A 24724-nucleotide genomic window follows, 5' to 3' on the forward strand; every position below is an offset into this window, starting at 1 on the left:
CCACAGTGTTTTCTCACTAAACTGTAAAGACCCCAGAGTCTGTCCTTTTCATTATCATACAGGCTACTGAGGGATGACCTCTGCTTTATATGTAGAGCTTCAACTGAACTAGTCTGTCAGATCTATTCTAAGTTTGAAAGTCCATTGGTATTATAAACATTTGCTCAAGATCTCTTGTAAAGTAAATGCAGCATGTTGAAGAGGTAGGCTTGTGTCGCGAGAGTATCACTTTTTCCTTTAAAGCAAAGTACTTCTTCCTGTAGTTAAATGTAATTTGGATGGCTGGGTAATGATAAATTCTTGCCTTTAGGGCTAGTGGTATGCTTGTTGAGGGTTGGCACGCTTATCATTGTGCTGTTTTTCTTAACAGTATTGTACAGATTGTGAGTGTATGCATTGGTCTAGCATTTAAATGTAATGGAGATTCGATGCTGCAGTCTAACGAAGTTTTAGGTAGCATTTTTTTCTCATGTTTTAGCATGCACTTCAAGAATTAGAATGTGTGCTGTTAAACTGAGGCAGAAAGGGGTTAGGATCATCAACTGCTACTACATAGAGATGGCAAAGGTACTACAGGCTGTACATAGTTTCCATTAGTTAGATAAGTGGGATTAGTTTCTCTTAGAATAACTACTAATTTTTCTTTTTAGCTTGCTAAAGATTTGTTGCATCCGACTCCTGAGGAGGAGAAGAGGAAGCACAAAAAGAAGCGTCTGGTCCAGAGTCCTAATTCTTATTTTATGGATGTAAAATGTCCAGGTGAGTTGTCTTGTTTGTGTAGGCTTTATTTTGTATAAGTTGAACATAGATACTACTGCATTGTAGGTACTTGAAAAATGTATTTGAAAAGATTATTTACCAGATGACTGGTAACAAAACATTGAATGTTGTAGCAAATTGAACAGCTCTTATGTTTCCAGCCTTATGTGAAGACACAAGTGGCATATTTTTGTAATTGTTGGCTTTCGTCTGAGTAAGTGCAGTCCTTGGCAGAGTTTTTGAGGGGTGCAGTGAGTGACGGGCAGTAGCTATAGAAACACTTTTGGGTCTGCTTTAGATGCCTATGTAGTTTGCGTTAATCTGAATGTAGGGAAGTAACTGGAAGGTTAAATTCTGTTATCTGGTTTATTATAACTTCGGTGTGTGTTTTGGGTTGGGTGGGGAGCTTGCCCTAAATGGTTTCCCCATGGTAGCTGTAACATTTGGGAAATATTTAGTCTGAGAACTGTAAATGTTAGTGTGGGCTAACTTTGGTATCCCTGGTTAGTATACCACTTATTCATGGGGACAATATGTTTTTAAGGTGCACATTGTGTAGTGGGGACAGTATATTTTTAAGGTGCACATTGTATAGCTGTGGCATGACTGAAGTTAACTGTAGCATAATTACAGTCCCGGTAAATTTGTGCAGAGGGAGAAAGCCTTGACTGTGACCCAAATGGCCAGGGCTGAGCTTAAAGGACAATGGGATATTCAAGCAGATTGCTGAACCTGCTATCTCTTTTAGTCCCTGTCAGTTGATACAGCCTCAGAAAATGAGAACTACAGCTTTAAAAAATAATCCACTGTTTTACCTCTTAGGCTTGCTACCTTTCCATACTGTTTTACTTTCACTTTGAAAACCAAGTTGAAAATCCTCTAGTTGGCTCTTAAATGATGATCTGCCAGAGCTCTTGCTGTAGTTACAGGGATGTTTTCACTCCCAAAGTGACGTAAGCACTGCCTGATTTGCATGCTCTGTAAGAAGAGCCAGTGGACAGCCCACATTGTGATGTCAGAGCTGCCTTGCCCAGCCCCCTGAACCCTATAAGGGTGAACAAAAGTCTCACTTCTTATGTGAAATCTTTTGAAGGAGTTGCCAGTTCTGGGATTTGGGAGGCAACATTTTTGAAGTCAGTAATCACTTTGATAAATCTCTCTGTCAAACTATAATGGTAATTGCTATGCAGCCATCTTTGCTGGGCATGCATGCATGGAAATAGCTGGGATTGAATCCAAGTTTACATGTTTGTAGAGCAAAGGGGCAAGTGTGTGTGAATGCAAGCAAGGGGTGTGTGTGTGTGTGTGTGTGTGTGTGTGTGTGTGTGAATGCAAGCAAGGGGTGTGTGTGTGTGTGTGTGTGTGTGTGTGTGTGTGTGTGTGTGTGAATGCAAGCAAGTGTGTGTGTGTGTGTGTGTGTGTGTGTGAATGCAAGCAAGTGTGTGTGTGTGTGTGTGTGAATGCAAGCAAGGGGTGTGTGTGTGTGTGTGTGTGTGTGTGTGTGTGTGAATGCAAGCAAGGGTGTGTGTGTGTGTGTGTGTGTGTGTGTGAATGCAAGCAAGGGGTGTGTGTGTGTGTGTGTGTGTGTGTGTGTGTGCAAGCAAGGGTGTGTGTGTGTGTGTGCAAGCAAGGGTGTGTGTGTGTGTGTGTGTGTGTGTGTGCAAGGGTGTGTGTGTGTGTGTGTGTGTGTGTGTGTGTGTGTGTGTATGTAAGCAAGGTGTGTGTGTGTGTGTGTGTGTGTGTGTGTGGATGCAAGCAAGGCGTGAGTGTGTGTGTCTGTGTGTGTGTGTGGATGCAAGCAAGTGTGTGTGTGTGTGAAGTGTGGGTGTGTGTGTATGTGTGTGAATGCAAGCAAGGGGTGTGTGTGTGTGTGTGTGTGAATGCAAGCAAGGTGTGTGTGTGTGTGTGAATGCAAGCAAGGGGTGTGTGTGTGTGTGTGTGTGTGTGTGTGTGTGTGTGAATACAAGCAAGGTGTGTGTGCGTGTGTGGAAGCAAGGGTGTGTGTGTGTGTGAATGCAAGGGCAAGTGTGTGTGTGTGTGAGTTGCGTGTGGCAAGTGTGTGTGTGTGTGTGTGTGTGAATGCAAGCAAGGGGCAAGTGTGTGTGTGTGTGTGTGTGTGTGAATGCAAGCAAGGGGTGTGTGTGTGTGTGTGAATGCAAGCAAGGGGTGTGTGTGTGTGTGCAAGCAAGGGGTGTGTGTGTGAATGCAAGCAAGGGGTGTGTGTGTGTGTGTGTGTGTGTGTGTGAATGCAAGCAAGCAAGTGTGTGTGTGTGTGCAAGCAAGGGGTGTGTGTGTGTGAGATGCGAAGGCGAGTGTGTGTGTGTGCAAGCAAGGGTGTGTGTGTGAATGCAGGCAAGCAAGGGTGTGTGTGTGTGTGTGTGTGTGTGTGTGAATGCAAGCAAGGGGTGTGTGTGTGTGTGTGAATGCAAGCAAGGGGTGTGTGTGTGTGTGTGTGTGTGTGTGTGTGTGTGTGTGTGTGTGTGTGACAGCAAGGGGTGTGTGTGTGTGTGTGAATGCAAGCAAGGGGCAAGTGTGTGTGTGTGTGTGTGCAAGCAAGGATGTGTGTGTGTGTGTGCAAGCAAGCGTGTGTGTGTGTGTGTGTGCGTGTGTGAATCTAGGCAAGGGAGGGCCAAGTGTGTGTGTGTGTGAATGCAGGCAAGGGAGGGCCAAGTGTGTGTGTGTGTGTGTGTGTGTGAATGCAAGCAAGGGAGGACCAAGTGTGTGTGTGTGTGAATGCAAGGCAAGTGTGTGTGTGTGTGTGTATGCAAGCAAGGGGAAAGTGTGTGCATGTGTGTGAACGCAAGCAAGGGGCGTGTGTGTGTGTGAATGCAAGTGTGTGTGTGTGTGTGTGTGTGTGTGTGTGTGTGTGTGTGGAATGCAAGGGGTGTGTGTGTGTGGAATGCAAGGGGTGTGTGTGTGTGTGTGTGTGTGTGTGTGTGTGTGTGTGTGTGAATGCAAGCGAGGAGTGTGCGTGTGTGTGTGTGTGTGTGTGTGTGTGTGTGTGTGTGTGTGTGGATGCAAGCGAGCAGTGTGTGTGGGCAAGTGCATGTGTGTGTGAATGCAAGCAAGGGGCAAGTGTGTGTGTGTGTGTGAATGCAAGGTGTGTGTGTGTGTGTGTGTGAATGCAAGACAGCGGCAAGTGTGTGTGTGTGTGTTTGTGTGTAAATGCAAATGAGGGGCAAGTGTGTGTGTGTGTGTGTGAATGCAAGCGAGGGGCAAGTGTGTGTGTGTGTGTGTGAATGCAAGCGAGGGGCAAGTGTGTGTGTGTGTGAATGCAAGCGAGGGGCAAGTGTGTGTGTGTGTGTGTGTGCATGCACAAGGCGTGTGTGTGTGTGTGTGTGCAAGCAAGGGTGTGTGTGTGTGTGTGAATGCAAGGGGCAAGTGTGTGTGTGTGTGTGGCAAGTGTGTGTGTGTGTGTGTGAATGCAAGGGCAAGTGTGTGTGTGTGTGTGTGTGTGTGTGTGAATGCAAGCAAGGGTGTGTGTGTGTGTGTGTGAGTGCAAGGGCGTGTGTGTGTGAGTGCAAGGGCGTGTGTGTGTGAGTGCAAGGGCGTGTGTGTGTGTGTGTGTGAATGCAAGCAAGGGTGTGTGTGTGTGTGTGTGTGTGTGTGTGAATGCAAGGGGGCAAGTGTGTGTGTGTGTGTGAATGCAAGCGAGGGACAAGTGTGTGTGTGAATGCAAGCGAGGGGCAAGTGTGTGTGTGTGTGAATGCAAGCGAGGGTCAAGTGTGTGTGTTTGTGTGTGAATGCAAGTGAGGGGCAAGTGTGTGTGTGTGTGTGTGTGTGTGTGTGTGTGTGTGTGTGTGTGCAAGCAAGGGGCAAGTGTGTGTGTGTGTGAATGCAAGCAAGGGGTGTGTGTGTGTGTGTGTGTGTGTGTGAATGCAAGAGAGGGGCAAGTGTGTGTGTGTGTGTGAATGCAAGTGAGGGGCAAGTGTGTGTGCATGTGTGTGTGTGAATGCAACTGAGGGGCAAGTGTGTGTGTGAATGCAAGAGGGCAAGTGTGTGTGTGTGAATGCAAGTGTGTGTGCGTGTATGCCCAAGCAAGTGTGTGTGTGTGTGAATGCAAGCGAGGGGTGTGTGTGTGTGTGTGAGCAAGTGTGTGTGTGTGAATGCAAGGGCAAGTGTGTGTGTGTGTGAATGCAAGGCAAGTGTGTGTGTGTGTGAATGCAAGCGAGGGGCAAGTGTGTGTGTGTGTGTGTGTGTGTGTGTGAATGCAAGTGAGGGGCAAGTGTGTGTGTGTGTGTGTGTGTGTGAATGCAAGCGAGGGGCAAGTGTGTGTGTGTGTAGCAAGTGTGTGTGTGTGTGTGTGTGTGAATGCAAGAGAGGGGCAAGTGTGTGTGTGTGTGTGTGTGTGTGTGTGTGTGAATGCAAGTGAGGGGCAAGTGTGTGTGTGTGAATGCGGGGCAAGTGTGTGTGTTTGAATGCGAGGGGCAAGTGCGTGTGTGTGTGTGTGTGTGTGTGTGTGTGTGTGTGTGTGTGAATGCAAGGGGCAGTGTGTGTGTGTGTGTGCAAGCGAGGGGCAAGTGTGTGTGTGAGCGGGGCAAGTGTGTGTGTGTGTGAATGCAAGAGGGTGTGTGTGTGTGTGTGAATGCAAGCGAGGGTGTGTGTGTGTGTGTGTGTGTGGGGGCAAGTGTGTGTGTGTGAAAGCGAGGGGCAAGTGTGTGTGTGTGGGGGCAGTGTGTGTGTGTGTGTGCAGCGAGGGCAAGTGTGTGTGTGTGTGTGTGTGTGTGTGTGTGAGGGCAAGTGTGTGTGTGTGTGTGCAAGCGGGGGCAAGTGTGTGTGTGTGAGGCAAGTGTGTGTGTGTGAATGCAAGCGAGGGGAAGTGTGTGTGTGTGTGAATGCAAGCGAGTGTGTGTGTGTGTGTGATAAGCGGGGCGAGTGTGTGTGTGTGTTTGCGTGTGTGTGCACGCGCAAGTGAGTGTGTGTGTGTGTGTGTGTGTGTGCAAGTGTGTGTGTGAATGCAAGCGAGGGGCGAGTGAGTGTGTGTGAATACAGGGCAAGTGTGTGTGTGTGTGAGATGTGAGGGGCAAGTGTGTGTGTGTGTGTGTGTGAATGCAAGAGGGGTGTGTGTGTGTGTGTGTGTGTGTGTGTGTGTGTGTGTGTGTGTTTGAATGCAAGGGCAAGTGTGTGTGTGTGTGTGATGCAAGCGAGGGACAAGTGTGTGTGTGTGTGTGTGAATGCAAGCAAGTGTGTGTGTGTGTGAATGCAAGCAAGGGGCAAGTGTGTGTGTGTGTGTGTGTGTGTGTGTGAATGCAAGCAAGTGTGTGTGTGTGTGTGTGTGTGTGAATGCAAGAGGGGCAAGTGTGTGTGTGTGTGTGTGTGTGTGTGTGTGTGTGTGTGTGTGTGTGTGAATGCAAGTGAGGGGCAAGTGTGTGTGTGTGTGAGGGGCAAGTGTGTGTGTGTGTGTGTGTGTGTGCAAGGGTGTGTGTGTGTGTGTGTGTGTGTGTGAATACAAGCGAGGCAACTGTGTGTGTGTGTTAGGGCAAGTGTGTGTGTGTGTGTGTGTGTGTGTGTGTGTGTGTGTGTGTGTGAATGCAATCGAGGGGCAAGTGTGTGTGTGTGAATGCAAGTGAGGGGCAAGTGTGTGTGTGTGTGTGAATGCAAGCGAGGGGCAAGTGTGTGTGTGTGTGTGTGAATGCAAGTGTGTGTGTGTGTGTGAATGCAAGCGAGGGGCAAGTGTGTGTGTGTGTGTGAATGCAAGTGAGGGGCAAGTGTGTGTGTGTGTGTGTGTGTGAATGCGGGGCAAGTGTGTGTGTTTGAATGCGAGGGGCAAGTGCATGTGTGTGTGAATGCAAGCAAGGGGCAAGTGTGTGTGTGTGAATGCAAGCGAGGGGCAAGTGTGTGTGTGTGTGAATGCAAGCGAGGGGCAAGTGTGTGTGTGTGTGTGTGAATGCAAGCGAGGGGCAAGTGTGTGTGTGTATCATTTGTTAGCTGTTTAACCAAATGGGAAGGAAAAATAAGTGGGAGTTTGATGCTTTGCAAAGCAGTGATTCCCAGTGCTGTGGAGCTTGGTTCTAAATTTGATAGGAGGAGTGCAACAAAATAAAAGTCTTCCACTGTAAGGAAGGAAAGGCTGACATGAAAACAGTACAAAAGCTGCGGTGGTGCAGTGGTAGCGTTGTCGCCTCAGCAAGAGTTTCTCTCGTTCGATTCTCGGCTGGAATGCCTTCTGTGTGGGGTCTGCATGTCCTCCCCACGGTTGAGTGGCATTCGAAAGACATGCGTTTATATGCTTGCCATCGTTGAAGGTTGGGTGTTAGACTGGCACTTCGGCACTGTAAAAATCTACTGCCAATTATTAGTGGACCGGAGTCCCGTTGACAACCCCTACCTGGGAAAAGCCGAAAGAAGTAGTAGTCTGGTCACCTGCTGTAGTCTGTTAATCATATTCAGATGATGGGTCAAATTGCCCTTAGCTCTTTGACAGCTGAGGAAGGGTAGGTGTGAAGGGGAGCGGAGATATCTTGAAGAACTAGATTTCAGCCTTCACAAAAGAAATAATTAGCATTTCTAAGAAGAAAGAGCAATAAAATGCACTTTTCAGTTCTTTTCTGTAGCATTTGCACTGCTTGTGTTTGAAGTAGTCATTGAAAAATGATAACATTTTAACCAAAGCTGTAAAATCAGTGCACTGACAGGAGCTTTAGGGAAAAAGTGGCAGGCATGATGCAATTTTTTGGAGGCAAACAATACATTCAGGGATACTTAGAGGCAGACTAAACAATCAGAATTATTTCAAGATGCTAGCCCCATGTGGTCAGAGTCAGAAATTCTGTATAAAAATATCTAGAAAGCTCTAAATAGTCCCAGAGTGGTGTTAAAATGTAGGAAACACCAAACCATGATGACATAAATGTTTTTTTTAGTCTGTGGGTGTGGTTCTCCTTTAGTTGCTTTGGAGGGGGTGGGCATAAGATGACAACTTGAGTTGGCTCACATGAGAGGCAGGGTTATGGTGACTCCTCCTGGAATGACCTGGTGCTCCAGGGGAGTGATGTGGGCTGCCTTCCTGATCATATGCGCCAGGATGGAAAGTCTGTGGTAGGTCTATCCAAGCCAGGGCAGTAGCCTTTGTGGAAGCATGTCAAGGAGTGGGTTTGTCTCTGTAGCATGTGGAGCCCCCTCTGTAGTGATGCATAGCCCATGTCACCTTCCGGGGGTAGGATTAGGCTGTTTCCATAAAATGCTCTGATGGCTGCCAGGGTGATAGCTCTGCAGTTGCCTCAATGAGCAAATTAACTCTGGACTGTTCTCATCCCACGTGGAACTTAATGGCCAGCGGATATCAGAGATGATGGACAGTGTGCAGCTTTGTGCAAAAAGTGCAATAAAAATATATGTTTGCATGCGAGCGGCCTTTTTTTGTAGGGTTTTTTCAAATTCAGGTATGTAAAACATTTGTGAAGAGGAACCTTTTATGTTGCAGTACTATGCTTAATGCAGCAGACTTTGCACCTTTCCTTAAAGGAATAGTGTTCTCCAGAGACTTTTCTTGGGCAGTGTTGTTAAATGAATCTTGAATGACTGTTCTTGTTTCCTATTTCCTAGGTTGCTACAAGATTACCACTGTGTTTAGCCATGCCCAGACAGTAGTGCTTTGTGTCGGCTGTTCTACTGTGCTCTGTCAGCCCACAGGAGGAAAAGCCAGGCTCACAGAAGGCAAGTTTTACTTATTTTGTAACCTTTCAAGTATTGCCAGAATCTTAAGGTAAATTGGCAAATGAGAGCTTGTCATTCAGAAAACACTTTGTGCCCAGAATGTATTCGTGTACAGGTTCCTGACAGTCAAAACATTGGTTACCTACTACAGTAAACTCTGTTAACCTGCACCCATGGGGATTGATGCTGGATAACTGTAGTTTTCTGTTTGCTTGAGACTTGCTATTAAAAATAGGCCTGGCTAATACTGTACCCTTTACTATTTGTTTGGTTTGACTGGTTCTCAGGTTGGGGAGAGGGAATGTGTTCCTGTCCTCCTTTTTAAAACTCCCAAAGTCTGAAAACAAGAGATTTTTCTGCGGGGGAAAACGGTGTAACACATGAAAGGTGTGTGTCTGTTGCTAGAATTCTGGTTAACTGAGAATTTACTGTGCAGTAAAACCTGGTCTACTTTGACATCAAGAAAACTTGATGCTGAAAAACTGCCTGGGCTAAATGGCCTGCCACTCTATTGTACTGTTGCAGAATAGGGCAACATTTATAACCTACTTCAGAAGGGTTTGCAGGGGGTTGTGTTCCCATACCTCCATATGCTACCAGCTCATTTTAAAGGGGACTAATGTTTGTCGATTATTGTGAGTAGGTGCAGTTGATCCTTTTTTTTTTTTTTAAACTAGAGCAATGTCCTAATCCAAAATAACTGATTTTCAGTGATTTTCGGTGTGTGGCTAGGTTATAGATGTTAATTTATAAACCCAAGTGGTACGGTAGAAGAATGGTTACAGCGTACTTGGCAGTTGGAGTGCTCTGTACATGATTGATTAAATTTGCAGTGCGTAGGAATTATGGGTATGGGAAAATTCATCCACACAGTGGAGGGGGGTGCTGCAAAAACAATGCCAACCCCCCCCATTAATTTTAGTGGGGGTATAATAGGTTGTAGGATATTTTAACTTACCAGCATTGAATTAAATGTGACACTTCAGAGAAGACATTATCTGTATTGGTTACACTGGAGAAAATAAGATGCTGTATGTCTCTGTTTTGCTAGAATAGTTGTAATTGCATCATGAAACTGGTAGATTATTTTGCCACGGATTCCCCCAACTTGGCTGTAGGCAGTGCTGGGTTTTACCCAGGGTTGATGTGGTTTGACCAGGGCAAAGCCTGGGTAATTAAAGCCTTTTGTGGGTAAACTCAGCATTAACCCCACACAGGAGTGAAGCATTGATGTACATTCTTTCATAGGATATACAAGACATTTGGAAAAAAAGCTGTAAATAATCCCCCCTCTGACTTTAGCATCCTTTTCAAGGAGGATGGGGCTTGCAAGTCAAGGTATAAATTTAAGGGTAGCCTTGGTCATCAACCCTAGCCATCAAGCCACGTTTGAGGAACTGCACAAATTACTTGACCTACAGAAGAAATTTTTTTCCAGGGCAGAGAGAGATGCCTATCTCTTTTTTTTAAACGGACAGTATACTGTTAATTCAGATCCCTGTGACTAAATTAACCATCAGCAGCCCTCTCAGTGCTTTCTGCCTTGTTTTGTATCACTTGGAGGCCCACCTGTTTATTTGCATCTATATACATTCCCCTTCATTGCTAATGTATCTCCCTACTCTAATCTGTGCACAAACTGGTTATTAATCAGCAAGTCAAAGTAAAAACACACTCCCAACCTTAATAAAGTTTGCTGTCTCTTCTCTCCTTCACTTTGCAGGTGGTTTGAATTCTTACTTTTACCCCCTCTGAGGCCTTTACTGATTGCCTCTCTGGTTTCTTTGCATTCCACCTGGTTTATACCCCTTGGGCTATCTCCCTCCCCCAATACTAAGTCTATATTAGAATCCTGCTGAGCATGGAGCCATCTTTAAATTTCTAGTCTCCCACCAGGACACAAGTGCTCTTCAGCAATTGCATTCTGCTTGCTGGTAAGCAATTAGACTTCAGGAATTTGTTTAAAGTGTTCAGATTTGTAAAGTAGTACTTTTTTACTCTTGTCTTGGTGGGCTCTGCCCTGCTCCATTCGCCCTCGCTAACACTCGGGCTCTCTCCACTGCCCTGCCCCCCTATTCCCTCCCAACCCACTTCCTCTACATTTATAGTAATCACAGCCACACCCACAGCTCACCCTCACATCACCTTCACCAATCACCGCTCCTCAAGTCAGATCACATTATACCACATCAACTTGCTCCACAAAAAATACTCCCAATCACTCTTATTCCTATTAGGCATTTTTTAACCAGGCTCACCATAAGTGGGGATATCCACCCTAACCCAGGCCCAAATCCATCAGTCCAACACAAACTGCTCCAACACAAATGTCAGAACCTAACGCCCCCACTATCTTCATCCCAGGGCAAATCAACAGCAGCAGCAAAACCAACCATCTTTTAATGGTAAATATTAGAAGTATCAAAAATAAAATACCTCAACTCCAGGCCACAATAGCACACTACTCCCCAGACATAGTTGCTTTAACAGAAACCTGGCTAAATAAAAGCATAGCTAACTCAGAAGTTCTCCCTACTGGCTACAATATCATTAGACAAGACAGACCACTTCGTAAAGGGGGTGGAGCTGCCTTACTGTACAAGTACAACTTAACTGTATGTCAAATACCAAACTCCTACCCCTTCCCCAGTAATTGGGACATACTTATCTCACAACTAACTTCACCCTAAAAAGGTCACCACCACAATTGTGATCTATATTCCACCTAGTAATACACCTGCTAGCCTTTATGACTTCTTATCCTGGTGTTCTTACACATACTCACAAAGGATTTAAACCTAGATTAGTTTACCTGCATATCAGAACCACCAAGTAATTAATAAATCTCCATGGCTACCAGCAGCAACTCCAAATTCCAACTAGATGTGATAAAAAAATAATCCATCCTTGACTGGGTCCTAACTAACAGCCCCACATTGTACCCCCACACAGGCTGTCTCCCAGACACCATAAGTGACCACAACATAATATACTTTATACGTAGTAGAAGAAGCATATGCAGAACCACTAACTATATATCCACTAGAAACACAAAAGATTATCTCCTGAGGTCCTCAATACTTTACTCTCTCTAACTGTGACTGGACCCTCTTAAAACCCTCCCACTTGACCAGGCTGTAGCATATTTCAACAAAACATTTCTGCAACACTTAACTAAGTACCAAGAACTGCGCAACCGTCCAAAAAAATGCATTAGGCTGGACAAAAAATCCTACTACACATTACAAACTACCAGCACAACCCCCTTAAATTTTGGAGAAATGTAAACCAGCTACTAAGACCCACCCAAAAGGCTACCCCCAAACCAACCACCCCTTGACACTAAAGTTCCCATCGAAACACAATTCAACTCCCACTTTGTGAACTCAATTCTATCCTTAGTATCACAGGACAGTTCCTTCCTTACTAGCCCCCCCCCCCCCAACACAAATAACACTAATACAAGCTTTACCCTCAAAACAGTTTCCACCACTTCAATCAAAAGCATGCTCTCCAAACTAAAAGCCTCCTCAACAGCAGCTGACCTACTTCCCAGCTATTGTTTGAAAATCACAGCAGATGCTATTGCTATCCCAATCTCCACTCTCATAAACAGATCAGTTGTATGTGCCCAAACTCTGGAAAATATCCTATGTTACACCCATACATAAAGGTGGGACCTCCACTGAACTTAACTACAGACCCATTGCTTTACTCTCCCCCTGGCTAAAATCCTAGAATAATTCATCCATACCCAGATGCTAAAATATCTCCTAGACAGCAACATCATGTCACCTACTCAGCATGATTTCAGACCTGCCCATAGTGCCACTACAGCCCTCCTCTGCTTCACAGACACAGTAAACCGTCTCAGAAATGAAGGCCTGCATGTGTCTTTTTTTGGATATGTCCAAAGCATTTGACACAGTCTTGCACCAAATCCTGTTAAACAAACTAAACCAGTATCTCCTATAAAATTCCACTCTTACCTGGTTCCAAAGCTACTTAACTGACATGTACCAAGTTGTGAAATGGGGAAAGTTCGCTCTCTCCTCAGCTGCCCATAACTATAGGAATCCCACAGGGTTCTATCTTAGGACCACTACCATTCACAAATGACCTCCATACCTCCACACAGCATGCATCTATCATTCAGTATGCAGATAACACTACCTTAATCTGTGCTGCACAAAACATTCCCACCCTCCTGCAAACAACTCAACTAGTATTCTCTGATGTTGAAAACTACCTAACCAAAGCCTAACTTATCCTCAATCCAAAGAACACTGTGCTTATGATTATAACCAGTTCTAACAAAAACACTGATAAGTCAATTTACTATCTACTCCACAAATGCTACTCCAATTGCTCCAGTGGCACAGGCTAAGCTGTTGGGAGTAACCATAGACTTCCACCTAAAATTTGATAGTCATCTCAACTTGACTATTAAAAAAGTACATGCCAAACTGGGATCACTCTACTTTATCAAACCATTTCTTACCAACAACACAAGATCAGCCATTGCTCGCTCCCAACTTCTATCCACCCTACTTTATGCTTCTCCCGTTCTGACTAATCTCTACAAAACTGAACTGAGCAAAATGGAAGCTTGCTATAACAGAATTGCCCGCTTTGCTGCAAATTATTCATATAGACCTAATCACTGTACTGCTTTGAGACAGCTCCACTGGCTTGAACTGCCCAACCTCCTAACCTGCAATCAGCTCTGCCTCTATTACCTCCCCAATAAGTGTCCTGCTCTCAAAAACCTAGTACATCACCACTTAGCCAAAAGGCCTTTTAGATCATCAAGCAAGCTACTACTAGAAGTCTCCAACAGCTACAATAGCTTTGGAGATGCACTAGTAGTTCAGTGGCTAAAAAATGGAACTCTGTCCCCACTAGCATTCAAAGCACATCATCCAAAGCCTCCTTTAAAGATGTCATCAGGCAACATCTCAAGCAAAATTGGCAGTGCCACGATTGTTCCCCAGGCTAGTGAAAGCAGATAAGGTACACATACTACATCTAGAGTACTTGATTAAGATTGAAAACTATTCTCACCAACACTGGCTAATCTACAATGTATGTACTGTACCTGTGTACTATGTATGTAGTCTACCTATGTTCCAAATTTCAGCTGTACACCACAAATCAAAGTACCTTTTTTTTAAAATATTTTTGTTTGTTCTCTCCACTATAACTGTTTATGTGCTGCATACCACTGTAAAAAACATGTCTTTTGTATGTGTGTATGTCTAAATGTATCTGTAATTTTTCTATGTGGAGCTTTTCTCTCCTGGCCTTGGCTGAAAAAGGGCTTTTTCGGCTCAGTCAGACACCCCCGGTTAACAAATGTAAAATAAATAAAATTAAATAATAAATAACTTCGTTTTATTTCTTTTGGTTTCAGTTTCAGTCTTTGGTTCTAATGTTGGCTGTGCTTTTTTGACTTGAAAAAATATCTAGAATAGTAGATCTCAAAGAGCATAGTAAGTGAGGTACAGATCTTACCTCGGGAGTATGCAAGACACAGTGTGGGGCAAAGCTTCCAGTCTCTTGCAGTAACTAAGATTTTTGAGACTAGACCTCTTTGTGTAGGGGTCTTAGTGACTTTGAGTTTTGTTTTAGTGAGATAAATGTCAAAGGGCTATTAACATTCAATGAGTATTACAAAGGTGGAATACAAGGGGACAGTGACTTCCTTGATTTTGGATAAGATGTTTTTGGCAATTAGTTTTGTGAAACGTAGTGGCTGTACTTGGTTCCTTTTCCTTTAATAACAATTTACCTGGGAACCCAGATCTCTCGTCACTGTCTTGCTTGATAATGGAGTGTTAAGTGCTGTAAGCTGCACGATTTAGCTGTTTCGCAACAGGAGAGTAGTACTGCATTTCTTTGTGTTTATTTTCTGCTCTTTAACAGTAGGTGTTAACGTCTGTTCATTTGGAAGTTAAATCTTCACTATAATAAATAGATCACAAATACTAACTCTGCAGTTACATTTATTTTGCAGTCCTTTGCAAATTTAGTCAACGATGGATCCTTGTTGAAGTGACACCCTAACCCCATGCCCCAAAATTGGGGAAAAATGGGTTGTGGATGGATGGAAATAAATTCTTGAGAGAACCAAACGGAGATCCCTTGGGGACACTGCTGTCCACTGTCATATTTCTGGAGTCCTTGCCTTCATGGACAATATTTGCTTTTTTTTTTTCTCCCTTTCTTTGAAAAAACTTTTGGCTATCCATTTTGTTATATATATACTGAATTTAAGACCATTAGCTTATTTTATTTTATTTATTTATTTTATTTTTTTGACCGGCTAGTCTGCTGATATATATCCATTTTCAGTCAGTAGCCGGGGGGAAAAAGCTCCACAAGTGATGAGTGGGGAAGGTTTAGAGATAACCAGTGATGTTGTTTCCTGGGGAACATAGATAGTAATAATATAGATAGATTTAGCTGGGTTTGTTATTTTAATGAGTTTGGGGATTTTAAAAGACAAGAATGAAGATTAAGTCTCCTGGAGTCAATCAGAAATTGTGCAGGAGTTCTGGGTAGTAGGTGAGTGTAAAGTAGTTGTAGTAGTATAGTATCAATTAACAATTCATTCATGGTGGTAGTGTCAGATGTCTTGACTGGATCAAGATGGGTAGCATGAACAGTATGCCTACTGACCACCACTTGAGTGGCCACTTCAAAGAAGCTGACAAGATTTAGTAGGTATGATCTGTTTACGAAGACAAATTCAGTTAAACCCAGCAAGATTTTTGATGTCATGATTTGAAGTGTGTGATGCAGTTTATGGCTTTTACAGATCAGACACCTAAGGCTGGTAGGTCTGTAGTTGCCAGCCTCTATTGAGAGCAGTATTACTGCAGTGGTGCAGAAGGAGTAGGGGCCATGCTGTTATAGCTAGGCTTAAGTTGTGTGGTTCTGCTAATGTGTGCTCGATACTGTTAGACAACCTGGTATGTTAGCAGTACCTATGAAAAAGTGATTATGGTCTTTGAATGTACTTTAAGGACATGTTATTTAGTAATGTTAGGGGTGGGTGGGAATGAGTCTGGGATGGTTGATGTTGGGATATGAGTTTTAGGGGAGAAACGGACAGCAAACTTGCCAGTTTGTCGGTTGTGTCATTTGGGTTTGAATGGGAGGATCAGTCTTGGAAAAGTTTAGAGTGCAAGTCTTTCTTGCTTTTGTAATGCAGCCAAAGAAGGGCTTGATATTTTTCTCTCCGATGCCAGCCTCTGCTTGTGCGATGCTTTGTTGGAGCTTATAGTGACTTTCTCTCTTTTTTTTTTTTTTGTACTGTTCTCATGATGGAAGTTTTAGGTTTACTTAAGTTTCTTCCTTTTTTTGTTATACGGTTTGGTTAAATCAACTGATTACTAGGGTGGTTTGGTTTTGAATTTCCCAATGGGTTTGTTTCTCATGGGGACTGCTAGATCGATGCATTTATCTAAATGGGCTAAATGTAGCGACCCCCCCCCCAAAAAAAAAAGTTCTTGCGACAGTAATGCCCTTTTTAAAGAGGGTGGTGTTGGTTGGTGATGGAGCAGAGGTTCTAAGAGTAAAGGTTGCACTCTGGTAGTATGGTCTTACCCATGAGGGATAGATTAGGGGAATGAAACTGCGACGAGATGAGTTTGAGAGAACCAAGTTGAGAGTGTTTCTGTCCCTGGTGGGTTTGAGGGGCAGTTGGATCCATGGAGTTTTATCTAATACGAAAACACAATTGTGCATACTTTGTTGGAAGCATAGGCACTTCAGTTTGAGCTGTCGCTTGGATTTTTTTTTTAGGAAAACCAGGAATCTTGCATGTCCATCTAGGGGCATAGGGGTGGGGTGGATATGGATAACGAGGTACAAGTTGCAAGTTTGACTTGTCTAAGGTTAGGTTCATAGGTGTTTACTAGGCTAATGGCCCTGGAGCCTTTACAAGTCTAGTCCATAGAAGTACCCTGTATCATGCCGCCCGATGTTAGTTCCCAGTGTCTCTATAAAGTAGAGCCACTGGAGTGATCCCCGAGGTCAACTTTATATTGCCCATCCACTCACCAAGATTTCTCTTGAAGAGGGACAGCGAGGTGCTCTGCCTGACATGTATGGGAAGTCTATTCCAGAGCATGGGCAGTCTCTAGGTGAGGAATCTAGTCCTTCCAGCATGTTCTGTTGATTGCGGTAATGAGGTTGAGGTCTCTGGAGCATGTGGTGCGGATGGATTGAGATTTCTTTAGATGTAGCATTTCTAACAGAGCTGGGTCAGACATGGCTTTGTGAGTCCAGCAAAGATTGCCTCTAAGTAGGTGATATGAGACTATGAGAATAGCTGGAGTCTTTTTGAGTTTGTCCATGTAGGACATGTGTTTTAATGCCTAGGATCCTCTTCGTGATGTACTTCTGTGGCCTTTCCACTTTCTCAGTGAGGCCTTTCTGTAGGATGTCTGCATCACTTAGGGAGTTAGTAATGGCTCCCAGCTTGCAGTCGTCTGTGAACTTGGTCAGCCAGAGTCCTTGTGTTTGCCTGGACTTCTGAGAAGTAGAAGCTGAACAGGAGAGGACCCAGGACCAATCCCTGTGGGACTCGATTCGTGACTGGTCGGCAGACTGACTTGGAGTCTACTACTTTCACACTGTGTTCCATCTGTGAGCCAGTTTGCAACCCACCTAGTGATATGTAGGGGTTGATGCCTAGTTTGATACCATTCCTCACTTGGGGGGGGGGGGATTATTGATAAACTCATCAACGGCCTTGGCCTGATTTGAGGTAGGCTGTATGCACTGCCTTACCTTCATCCATAGCCCTGGTGACTGACTCAAATGAAGTCAGCCAGGTTGAGCAGGCATGATCTCCCTTTCACAAAGCCAAATTGCATGTGGTCTAGAGTTTGGAGATTTCCTGTCTTTGTTAATCAGGTCCATGATTGTATTTATTTTTATTTTATTTTACATTTGTTTACCAGGATAGTCCGACTGGGCACATGTCCATTTACAGCAGAGGCCCCGGGAGAAAAGCTCCCCATTTAGTACAGAAAAACAAATAGTTGAACAATATAACAATATGATCATCTATACAGAAGCATAACATTAACAATAGATAAAAATACAAATTTTGATACAAAAAGCTAAGTCTGACACTCGATAAAAAAAAAATACAGCTTTCAATACAGAAACCAAAACTGACACTAGATAAGCATTATAACTGACTATAGAGACAGACTGAGACTAAGAAATTAATTGGTGTAAGTTTAGCATGAGCTAGTATAGCTTTACATATCAGACTTGTCAGACTAATGGGGGCGATTAATTCCCAGGGTGTGTAGTTGCTCCCGCTTTGTGGAGAGGGATGACTGTAGCAGTGCACCATTTGGTAGGGCAAAGCCTGAGGTGAGGCTGTGACTGAACAGGGCACACAGATGTGGTGCTAGTTAGCTTTGTAGTTCATGTGAAACATAGCCGAGGATATTATCTGGTCCCATGGAAGCTGTATTCTTGGCCTTGGACAGTGCTGTTTTAGCCTGTGCAGCAGTAAAATTGGGTGCCTGGCAATCTACTGGTATTGTGATTGGTCCTTTGGGGGTGGGGATAAAGTTGGCACTGAATCTGTTGGCCGGTATGTTGGCAATATCTGTCTGCTCAGAGTAGGCGGTACCATTGTGCAGTAACTCGGAGCAAATCTGGGTATTGCCGTGGAGGTTCTTGATGATAAAACTATAAAAGGCTTTGTGATTGTTTTAGTGTATGCTGCAATTCTGCCTTCATAGCTGATTTGATGAGGGATCTCAACTTTTTGTTGAGGCTAATACGGGAGTTTTCTAGCCTTGGGAGTTCACCTTTTTCTGCAACAGTTTCTTCCTTCTGTTGTTGAGTTTATTAATGGCAGGGGACCACCAGATTGGCTTCCTTTTTTTGGAGGAGACCGTCTTGGTTTTGTTGGGTATGGCTAGTTCCATGCATTTATGTACATGTTTGTGCAGTGCATTGGTGCTTGAGAACCAGACTTCCCACTGTGTTAATCAGTCTACATAGAATTTGGTTACTGCCCAACATGGACCCTGCTGCACTTGCTAGTGAGTCAAAGCGCATGGTAGGCTCAACCTACATGCTGAAGATGTTTTCTTTAATTTGAACTGTCTCAGTTAACTGCACATACATGGATATGTTAAGTGCATCTAGGTCAGGTACTTAAGACCTGCTGGCATGGGGGGAAGAGCTGGCTTGATGTCTGGAATGAGGTTAGATGTGTGTAAGTTGGGATGTTCGTTTGAACCCTGCTATCACCACTGTGCCTTTGTTGTTTTAGGCAAAGGCTTTTAGCCAGCATGAGGAAACCAGTTGCAGGCTATCCTTTGTAAAGCAAGTTTGACTGACAGTTCCCTCTCAGGCGTTTCATATTAGACCCCCCCTGGAATGACGCCAGTTATTGAAACCCATTACCTTTTCCCTATTCAGGTATAGTTTTCAGTGAAGGGAGGATTCTATTCAAAACCAGGGTCATACCCTTAGCTGATATTTCTCTAGCAAGTTCCAGCACATCCATAAGGGTTTTGCGAGCAAAGTCATTTACTCACTTGGACCGCTGTTGTACTATAGTCATACTTAACTGGTGGATAGGGTCTTGAGTGACCTTTAAGTTGGCAGTCCTGGTTTCTGAGAGGCAGCTGACTGTAACCTTGCCTTTGTCTAGCCTGATGTGTGTTGAATTTGTATGTCCAACTACATCATTCCCTTAAGCTGCTTTGAGTACTAGACATGGTGAGTGGTTATCTGTGACTTGATGTGAGAGTCTTTGGACCTTCGCTGATGTCAGTTGCCTGGAGCTCTTAGTTTAGTTAAGTATGTTTAAATGGTATCAGTGTAAGATATTTTTGTATTGTCTGAGGGTGTTGGCATTTGTATGGGCAGGGTTGTGATTACTGCATGCTGTAAGGTGGGGGGGGGGGGTGCCTCTGAGTTCACTAGGTATTTACATCTCTCTCCAAATCTGTAAGGTTGAGGAGGAGCTTTATGTTCGGGGGGGGGGGGAGTAGGGGGCACACCTACAATACAGGATATCAGGTGCTGGGAGTTGGTTGGTAGCCTCTCTCTGATGTACAATGCTATTGAGTGATTTGACTTAAAAGGGTAGGCAAGCTAGTTCAGAGGGAGTACTAATCCTAATGAGTAGGTGGGAGGGTAATGACATTGAAGATATGGATGTCTTTATACAAGAATGAAGAGCAAGCAGACTCTGGCAGTTCAGCACAGACAATAGCAGCTTATTGTGGAGAGCAAAACCTGGTAGAGACTGTTGTATACAAGAGTGGAATACAGTCAACTCTGGCAGACTTTTCTTCATAGGAAAATAGTATGATTAGTGATTCCACAGTTATTCGCTCTAATGTAAAAACACTGGTTGCCACAATAGTCTACCGGCGGTGAACAGAAAAGGCTCCAGAGTCAGAGACTGGGCTGAAGGCCAGAAAGATGACTGGAGAGAGAGCATAAGAGTTCAAGGAAAAGCACTCTGGGCTCTAGCACCTCATGAAGAAGAGCAAATGGGTGGAGTTGAAGAATGCCAACACCTCAAAACTATGTGTGTGTAAGGATTGTAGTATGGATCGGAGGCCAAGCCAGTATGGAAAGAAGGTGCAAAAGGAAAGTTGGTGGTGGAATGACCAAAAAAAAGTGGGAGAGAACAGGCTTGGAAGGAGTACTGGTTTATTAAGACTGAGAGCAGTTGCAGTAGAAAGGAACAAGGAGGCGTCAGAGACTGTACCAATTTTTGAAACGCAGCTCAGTAGGTGAAACGCACTTTATCTGGTACAAGACGCAGCTAAAGAAAATGCAGCCCTTCCTTATGACAAGTTGCCAACAACCTTCTCACTTGTTCACAGGACGTCAACAGCAGATGAAAGGAGCAACTAGTAATTTAGGAGATAAAACCTCATAGAAGCTGTACTGCCACTGATGCAGCCTTTGACGAAAGAGGAGGAGCCCACCATGGAAGAAGTAAGATTGGTATGAAGGAAAAATGAAGTCTGGGAAAGCGGGAGGCTGAGATGAGGTCACAGCACACATGTTCAAGATGATGGATGAGGATACTTGTAGCCATATGGAGAGAGAGGAATATCACAGATGATTGGAGAATGTCTACTAGTGCCATTCTAGAACAAAAGGAACAAGTGGAACACTTGCAGGTGTGGGGAGTATTGAAGTATCAAAGTCGTGTCACATTGCATTTATTTATTTATTTTTTTTACAAACATCTTTATTAGCTTATCTCACACATAACATGGACAGCGTTATATTTATATAAATGAAAATAAGCCATACTGATACAATCTCAGTTGTAAACTTGTATTGCAGCCCATGCCGAAACAACTGTACTGGCAAACTTTATACATCACTCATAATGTATCCAGTCATTCAGTCAACTGTTACATAGCTCTTTCATTTCCTGCCTTCTCAACTTCGTTCCTTCTCTGCATGTATTGATCCCAGACTTCCCATTTTTTCCTATGTAATTTGCTTCTATGCTTTTCTGAAGATCCCAATTCCCTACTGACAGTAAAGTTTGTTGATATTTTCATTTTCTGGTACTTGCTTTTTCGGCAGCCATCATAATTAGACTCGCCAAAGCCTTATGTCTAGGCAGTTCAGATTCTGTGTCATAGCTCAAAAAATCTATTTCCTTAGTTACACCAATTTGCTTACCCAGCATCTCTGACAGAGCATTCTGCAGGGAGTCTTTATGCCAGCTCATTACACTCCCAGAATAAGTTCCCCGTTAACTCTTTCTTCCCTGTCACACCTACAACATTTGCTGTCTACCTGAGAAAAGATTCTTTGGAGTCATAAAAATGCCTATATAAACACTTCCAAGCAAAGATCCTGAAACTTCCAGACTTTGTTGCATATTTAGGAGACATACATACATCTCCCCATTGCTTGTGAATTCCTTATCCAGTCTCTCTTCCCTATCTTTTCTAACCTGCTCTGATTCTTATAGTTGTCATGCAGTATTTTATATGCTGCATTAATTGATCCTTCCTTAACGTCAACTTATATATTTTAGATTTTAATAAAAACTCTACCAGTGTTGGTCTTTTGTTTATCCTGCTATTTCTTTCACTTTGCCTATACTGTGATACAATCCTTGATAGGAGAGGTGTAAACCTTTTAACCTGCTGTCCAAAGTTCTTCACATCATCCCATTCTGTTACCTTCCCCCACTAGTTATTTGCTCCCAATACCTTGGTTTCTTTGCCAGTTTTCTCCATTAAATTCCATCCCCCAGTTGTCTGTGTCCCTGGTTGCAGTCATCCCTATTGGCAGCATCTCCTTTCTGCAGTCCCATGTTGGCTTAGTTCTTAGAATATTTTCTACTACTTTATGACTTTACTGTTCTGTGTGATTGTTATTCTCCTTAAAGGTCTACATCCAAAATCCCAGTCTCTCCTTTTTTCTTGAGCTTCTCGTTTCATTGTCATCTCTTTCCACTTTGAATTAGTTTCCTGCTTGTGTTGTGTGTAGGAGCCTTAACTGTGTGTTGCTCCGAAATACCCCTTCAAATCGGGTAATCCCAATCCCCCATGTTCTATTGGAAGAATAAGCTTCTCCCACGGCCATTTTCCCATTCCAGCTACAGTCCTTTTTTTCCTTTGAACAGGTTACTCCCACTAGGCTAGTACCTGTTTTCATGGGATAACCGACGTAGTAGTTTTACTAAGGGCTGAAATTTGGCCACAGCAGTGGAAAGGCTTCCACTGCTCTTTTCAGTAGGTGCCATGGAGTCTCTAGCATCCACCTGAGTTACCACCAACTTGAGCAGATGGGATCTCTGTTTAAGATGTAATTTGATGGACAACTTATTTGGCAGTGCAGCATCCCTTTATGCTGTGCTGCATTGTCTGCAGTTTGTTGAAATGGAACCCATAGCCTTCTGCACCAAAGGCGGGTTTGCTACTTGTTGCATCACTGATGCATTAACATTTTGCAGTGGGTGACTGAAATGAATATGCAGAGTAGTAGAAAGTAAGATTGGAGACTTAAGTTTTGATCAGGATGCAGCACAGCTGACTTGGTGTTTTGCAGTGAGATAGATGAGAAGTTGTTGCAAATGAGGAAGAGTCCAACTGGCATTCCTGGACTTGAAGCATATGGCAAGTCCCAAGAAAGCTGGTTTGGGCAGTCCTGCAATGGTTTCAAGTCCCAGAATCCTTGGTAGATTTATTGCAGGCTGTGTACAAGGACCCAGTGACACAAGTGCTAGTGGTGTTTGGACAAGGGATCCTAGTGGGAGAGGGTTTGCATCAGAGTTGAGCTGTAAGCCCTCTGCTATTCATGGTGGTGGACTACATTAATAAACTGGTTGAAGGGACAGCAAGAGTTACTCTGCAGATTCTGCTTTGCAGGTAGACTCTACACAAGAATTGTAGCAAATATTAAGATAAGGAATGAAACTGTAGAAATCACAATGCTGATATTCAAGATAGAAGGGGAAAATTGTGGAACAGATTAACAGCTTCAGGTATCTTGGAGGGGTAGTTACAGTGAAGGGACCTCTGAGGTCATTAGAGCTAGAATCAGAGGAGCTGCAGCCAACTGGTTCTGAATGTTAGGTTAGTGTGAGACAGACTTATGCCAAGGTAGCTGAAAGGTAAGGTGTACAAAACACTGGTGTGATTAGTAGGTTCATAGGTGTTTACTAGGCTAACGACCACAAGGGCCTTTTTAAGCCTAGCCATGCATCCCAAATCTGGCAAGTTCTGGTATCCTTGACAAGTGTAAGCAGAGGCTTAGGAGATGAAACCTTTACAAGCAGGGGCCTGGGAGATGAACCACTTAATTGCCTGTGTCCATTAGAGACATGGATGCCAAGTCAGTGACCATCCAGTTGTCCAAGTTGCACTTGAATTGGGTTATGGAGGAACTCTGCTTCACATAGATGGGGAGCCTGTTCCAGAGACACGGTAGTCTGTGGGATACATACCCATCTGTCCAGCCGGTCCTGTTTATATTACAGGCAAGGTTTAATTCTTTTGAATGGGTCATTCTGGTGCTGTTTTTGCGGATATGCAGGAGGTCCATCAGAGTGGAATTTGTCAATGCCCTATATGCCAGACAGATCTTCCCTCAACAGCCTTTAGAAGACAGAATACAGCCGTGTGGCCATGAGGAGGTCTGCATAGGACATTTTACTTTGCACTGTATTCTTTTAGTGAGGAACCTCTGTGGACGTTCATTTGTTGGATATGCCTTAAGTACATACCAGAGGGGCATTGTACTCTATGATGGGTCTTATGAATGCCAAATACAGTAAAACAATGTCGTCCTTGGACCTAGATGCCATACCTATGTTTATTAAGCAACATAGAATGATTTCCTCACTACTGTAGACACATGATGGTCAAAGGAATAGATTGCTGTCCTTTCCCAATTCCGTGACTACTGAGTCAACTCTTGAGTGTATCGTCAATATGACTTTCCCAAAGGATGCTGTTATGAATTTTTTGGCATTTAGTTTTAATTCATGGCTCTGACAGTAGTTGTATGTCTTTGTCGGCCCTTCCTAGAGAACATTTATGTTGGTATGGGATTCAGTGACAGCTCGTCCTTAATTTGCAATCATCTGCAAATTTAGTCAAGTCTATTGACATTGGGCTTGACTTCAGAGAAGTAAATGCCAAAAAGTAGCAGTCCATGGACCGATCCCTGGGGGACTCCACTCATGACTGGCCTCTTTCTAGAGGTGGACTCCCCAATTCTAACTTCCTGGGTCCTGTCTGTGAGCTAGTTGGCTATAAATCGGGTGATGTACATGTTTGTACCTAACCTCCTGAATTTGTCAACAGTGCCCAAGTGGGGTATTGTAAAATGCCTTAGCCAGGTCAAGGAAGGAAATGTGAACTATTTTGCCCTCATCGATAGCTTTGTTGACCTTTTCAAAGAAGTTCACCAAGTTGAGTAGGCATGACCTGCAACCAAACTGGGATGGGTTTAGTGTCTGGAGGTTACTATGTAATTATTGACACAAGACTAGTGAGACTTGAGGGTCTGTATTTTCCAGGGCCGGTAGATGGCTCACCGTTGTGCAGAGGTATGATTGTTGCTGCTCTACATTCATGAGGCATGAAGCCTGTTTGGAGGCTACAGTTAAGATGAGTTTAAGTTAAGGTTACAGTTAACAGCAATTCCAAAGGGCCGATAGGTCATGTTTCATGGTATTTAGAAGGCATCCTGGGATATTGTCTGGGCACATTACAGTGTTGTTGGCCTTGGAGCATTAAGAGCCTGTTCCCCTAGTGATAGCTTGGGG

At 43.9% G+C, this 24724-nt stretch overlaps 1 protein-coding gene across 2 annotated transcripts in view; it reads left to right on the plus strand.

The window, feature by feature from the left end:
- RPS27 (ribosomal protein S27) overlaps window positions 1-24724 on the plus strand; it is a 105160-nt gene that overhangs the window by 11357 nt on the left and 69079 nt on the right. The window contains exons 1-3 of one of the 2 annotated variants that reach the window (XM_044079918.1): window positions 544-567; window positions 651-759; window positions 8305-8415. In XM_044079918.1, coding sequence (XP_043935853.1) covers window positions 559-567; window positions 651-759; window positions 8305-8415 — 229 coding nt within the window. In that variant the 5' untranslated portion in view covers window positions 544-558. Of the gene's footprint in view, window positions 1-543; window positions 568-650; window positions 760-8304; window positions 8416-24724 lie in introns of those variants that run through there. The other variant, XM_044079920.1, reaches the window with a different exon arrangement.

Source organism: Protopterus annectens, chromosome 8.part0, assembly GCF_019279795.1.
Source record: "Protopterus annectens isolate FY-2018-M chromosome 8.part0, PAN1.0, whole genome shotgun sequence".
Lineage (NCBI taxonomy): Eukaryota > Metazoa > Chordata > Ceratodontiformes > Protopteridae > Protopterus > Protopterus annectens.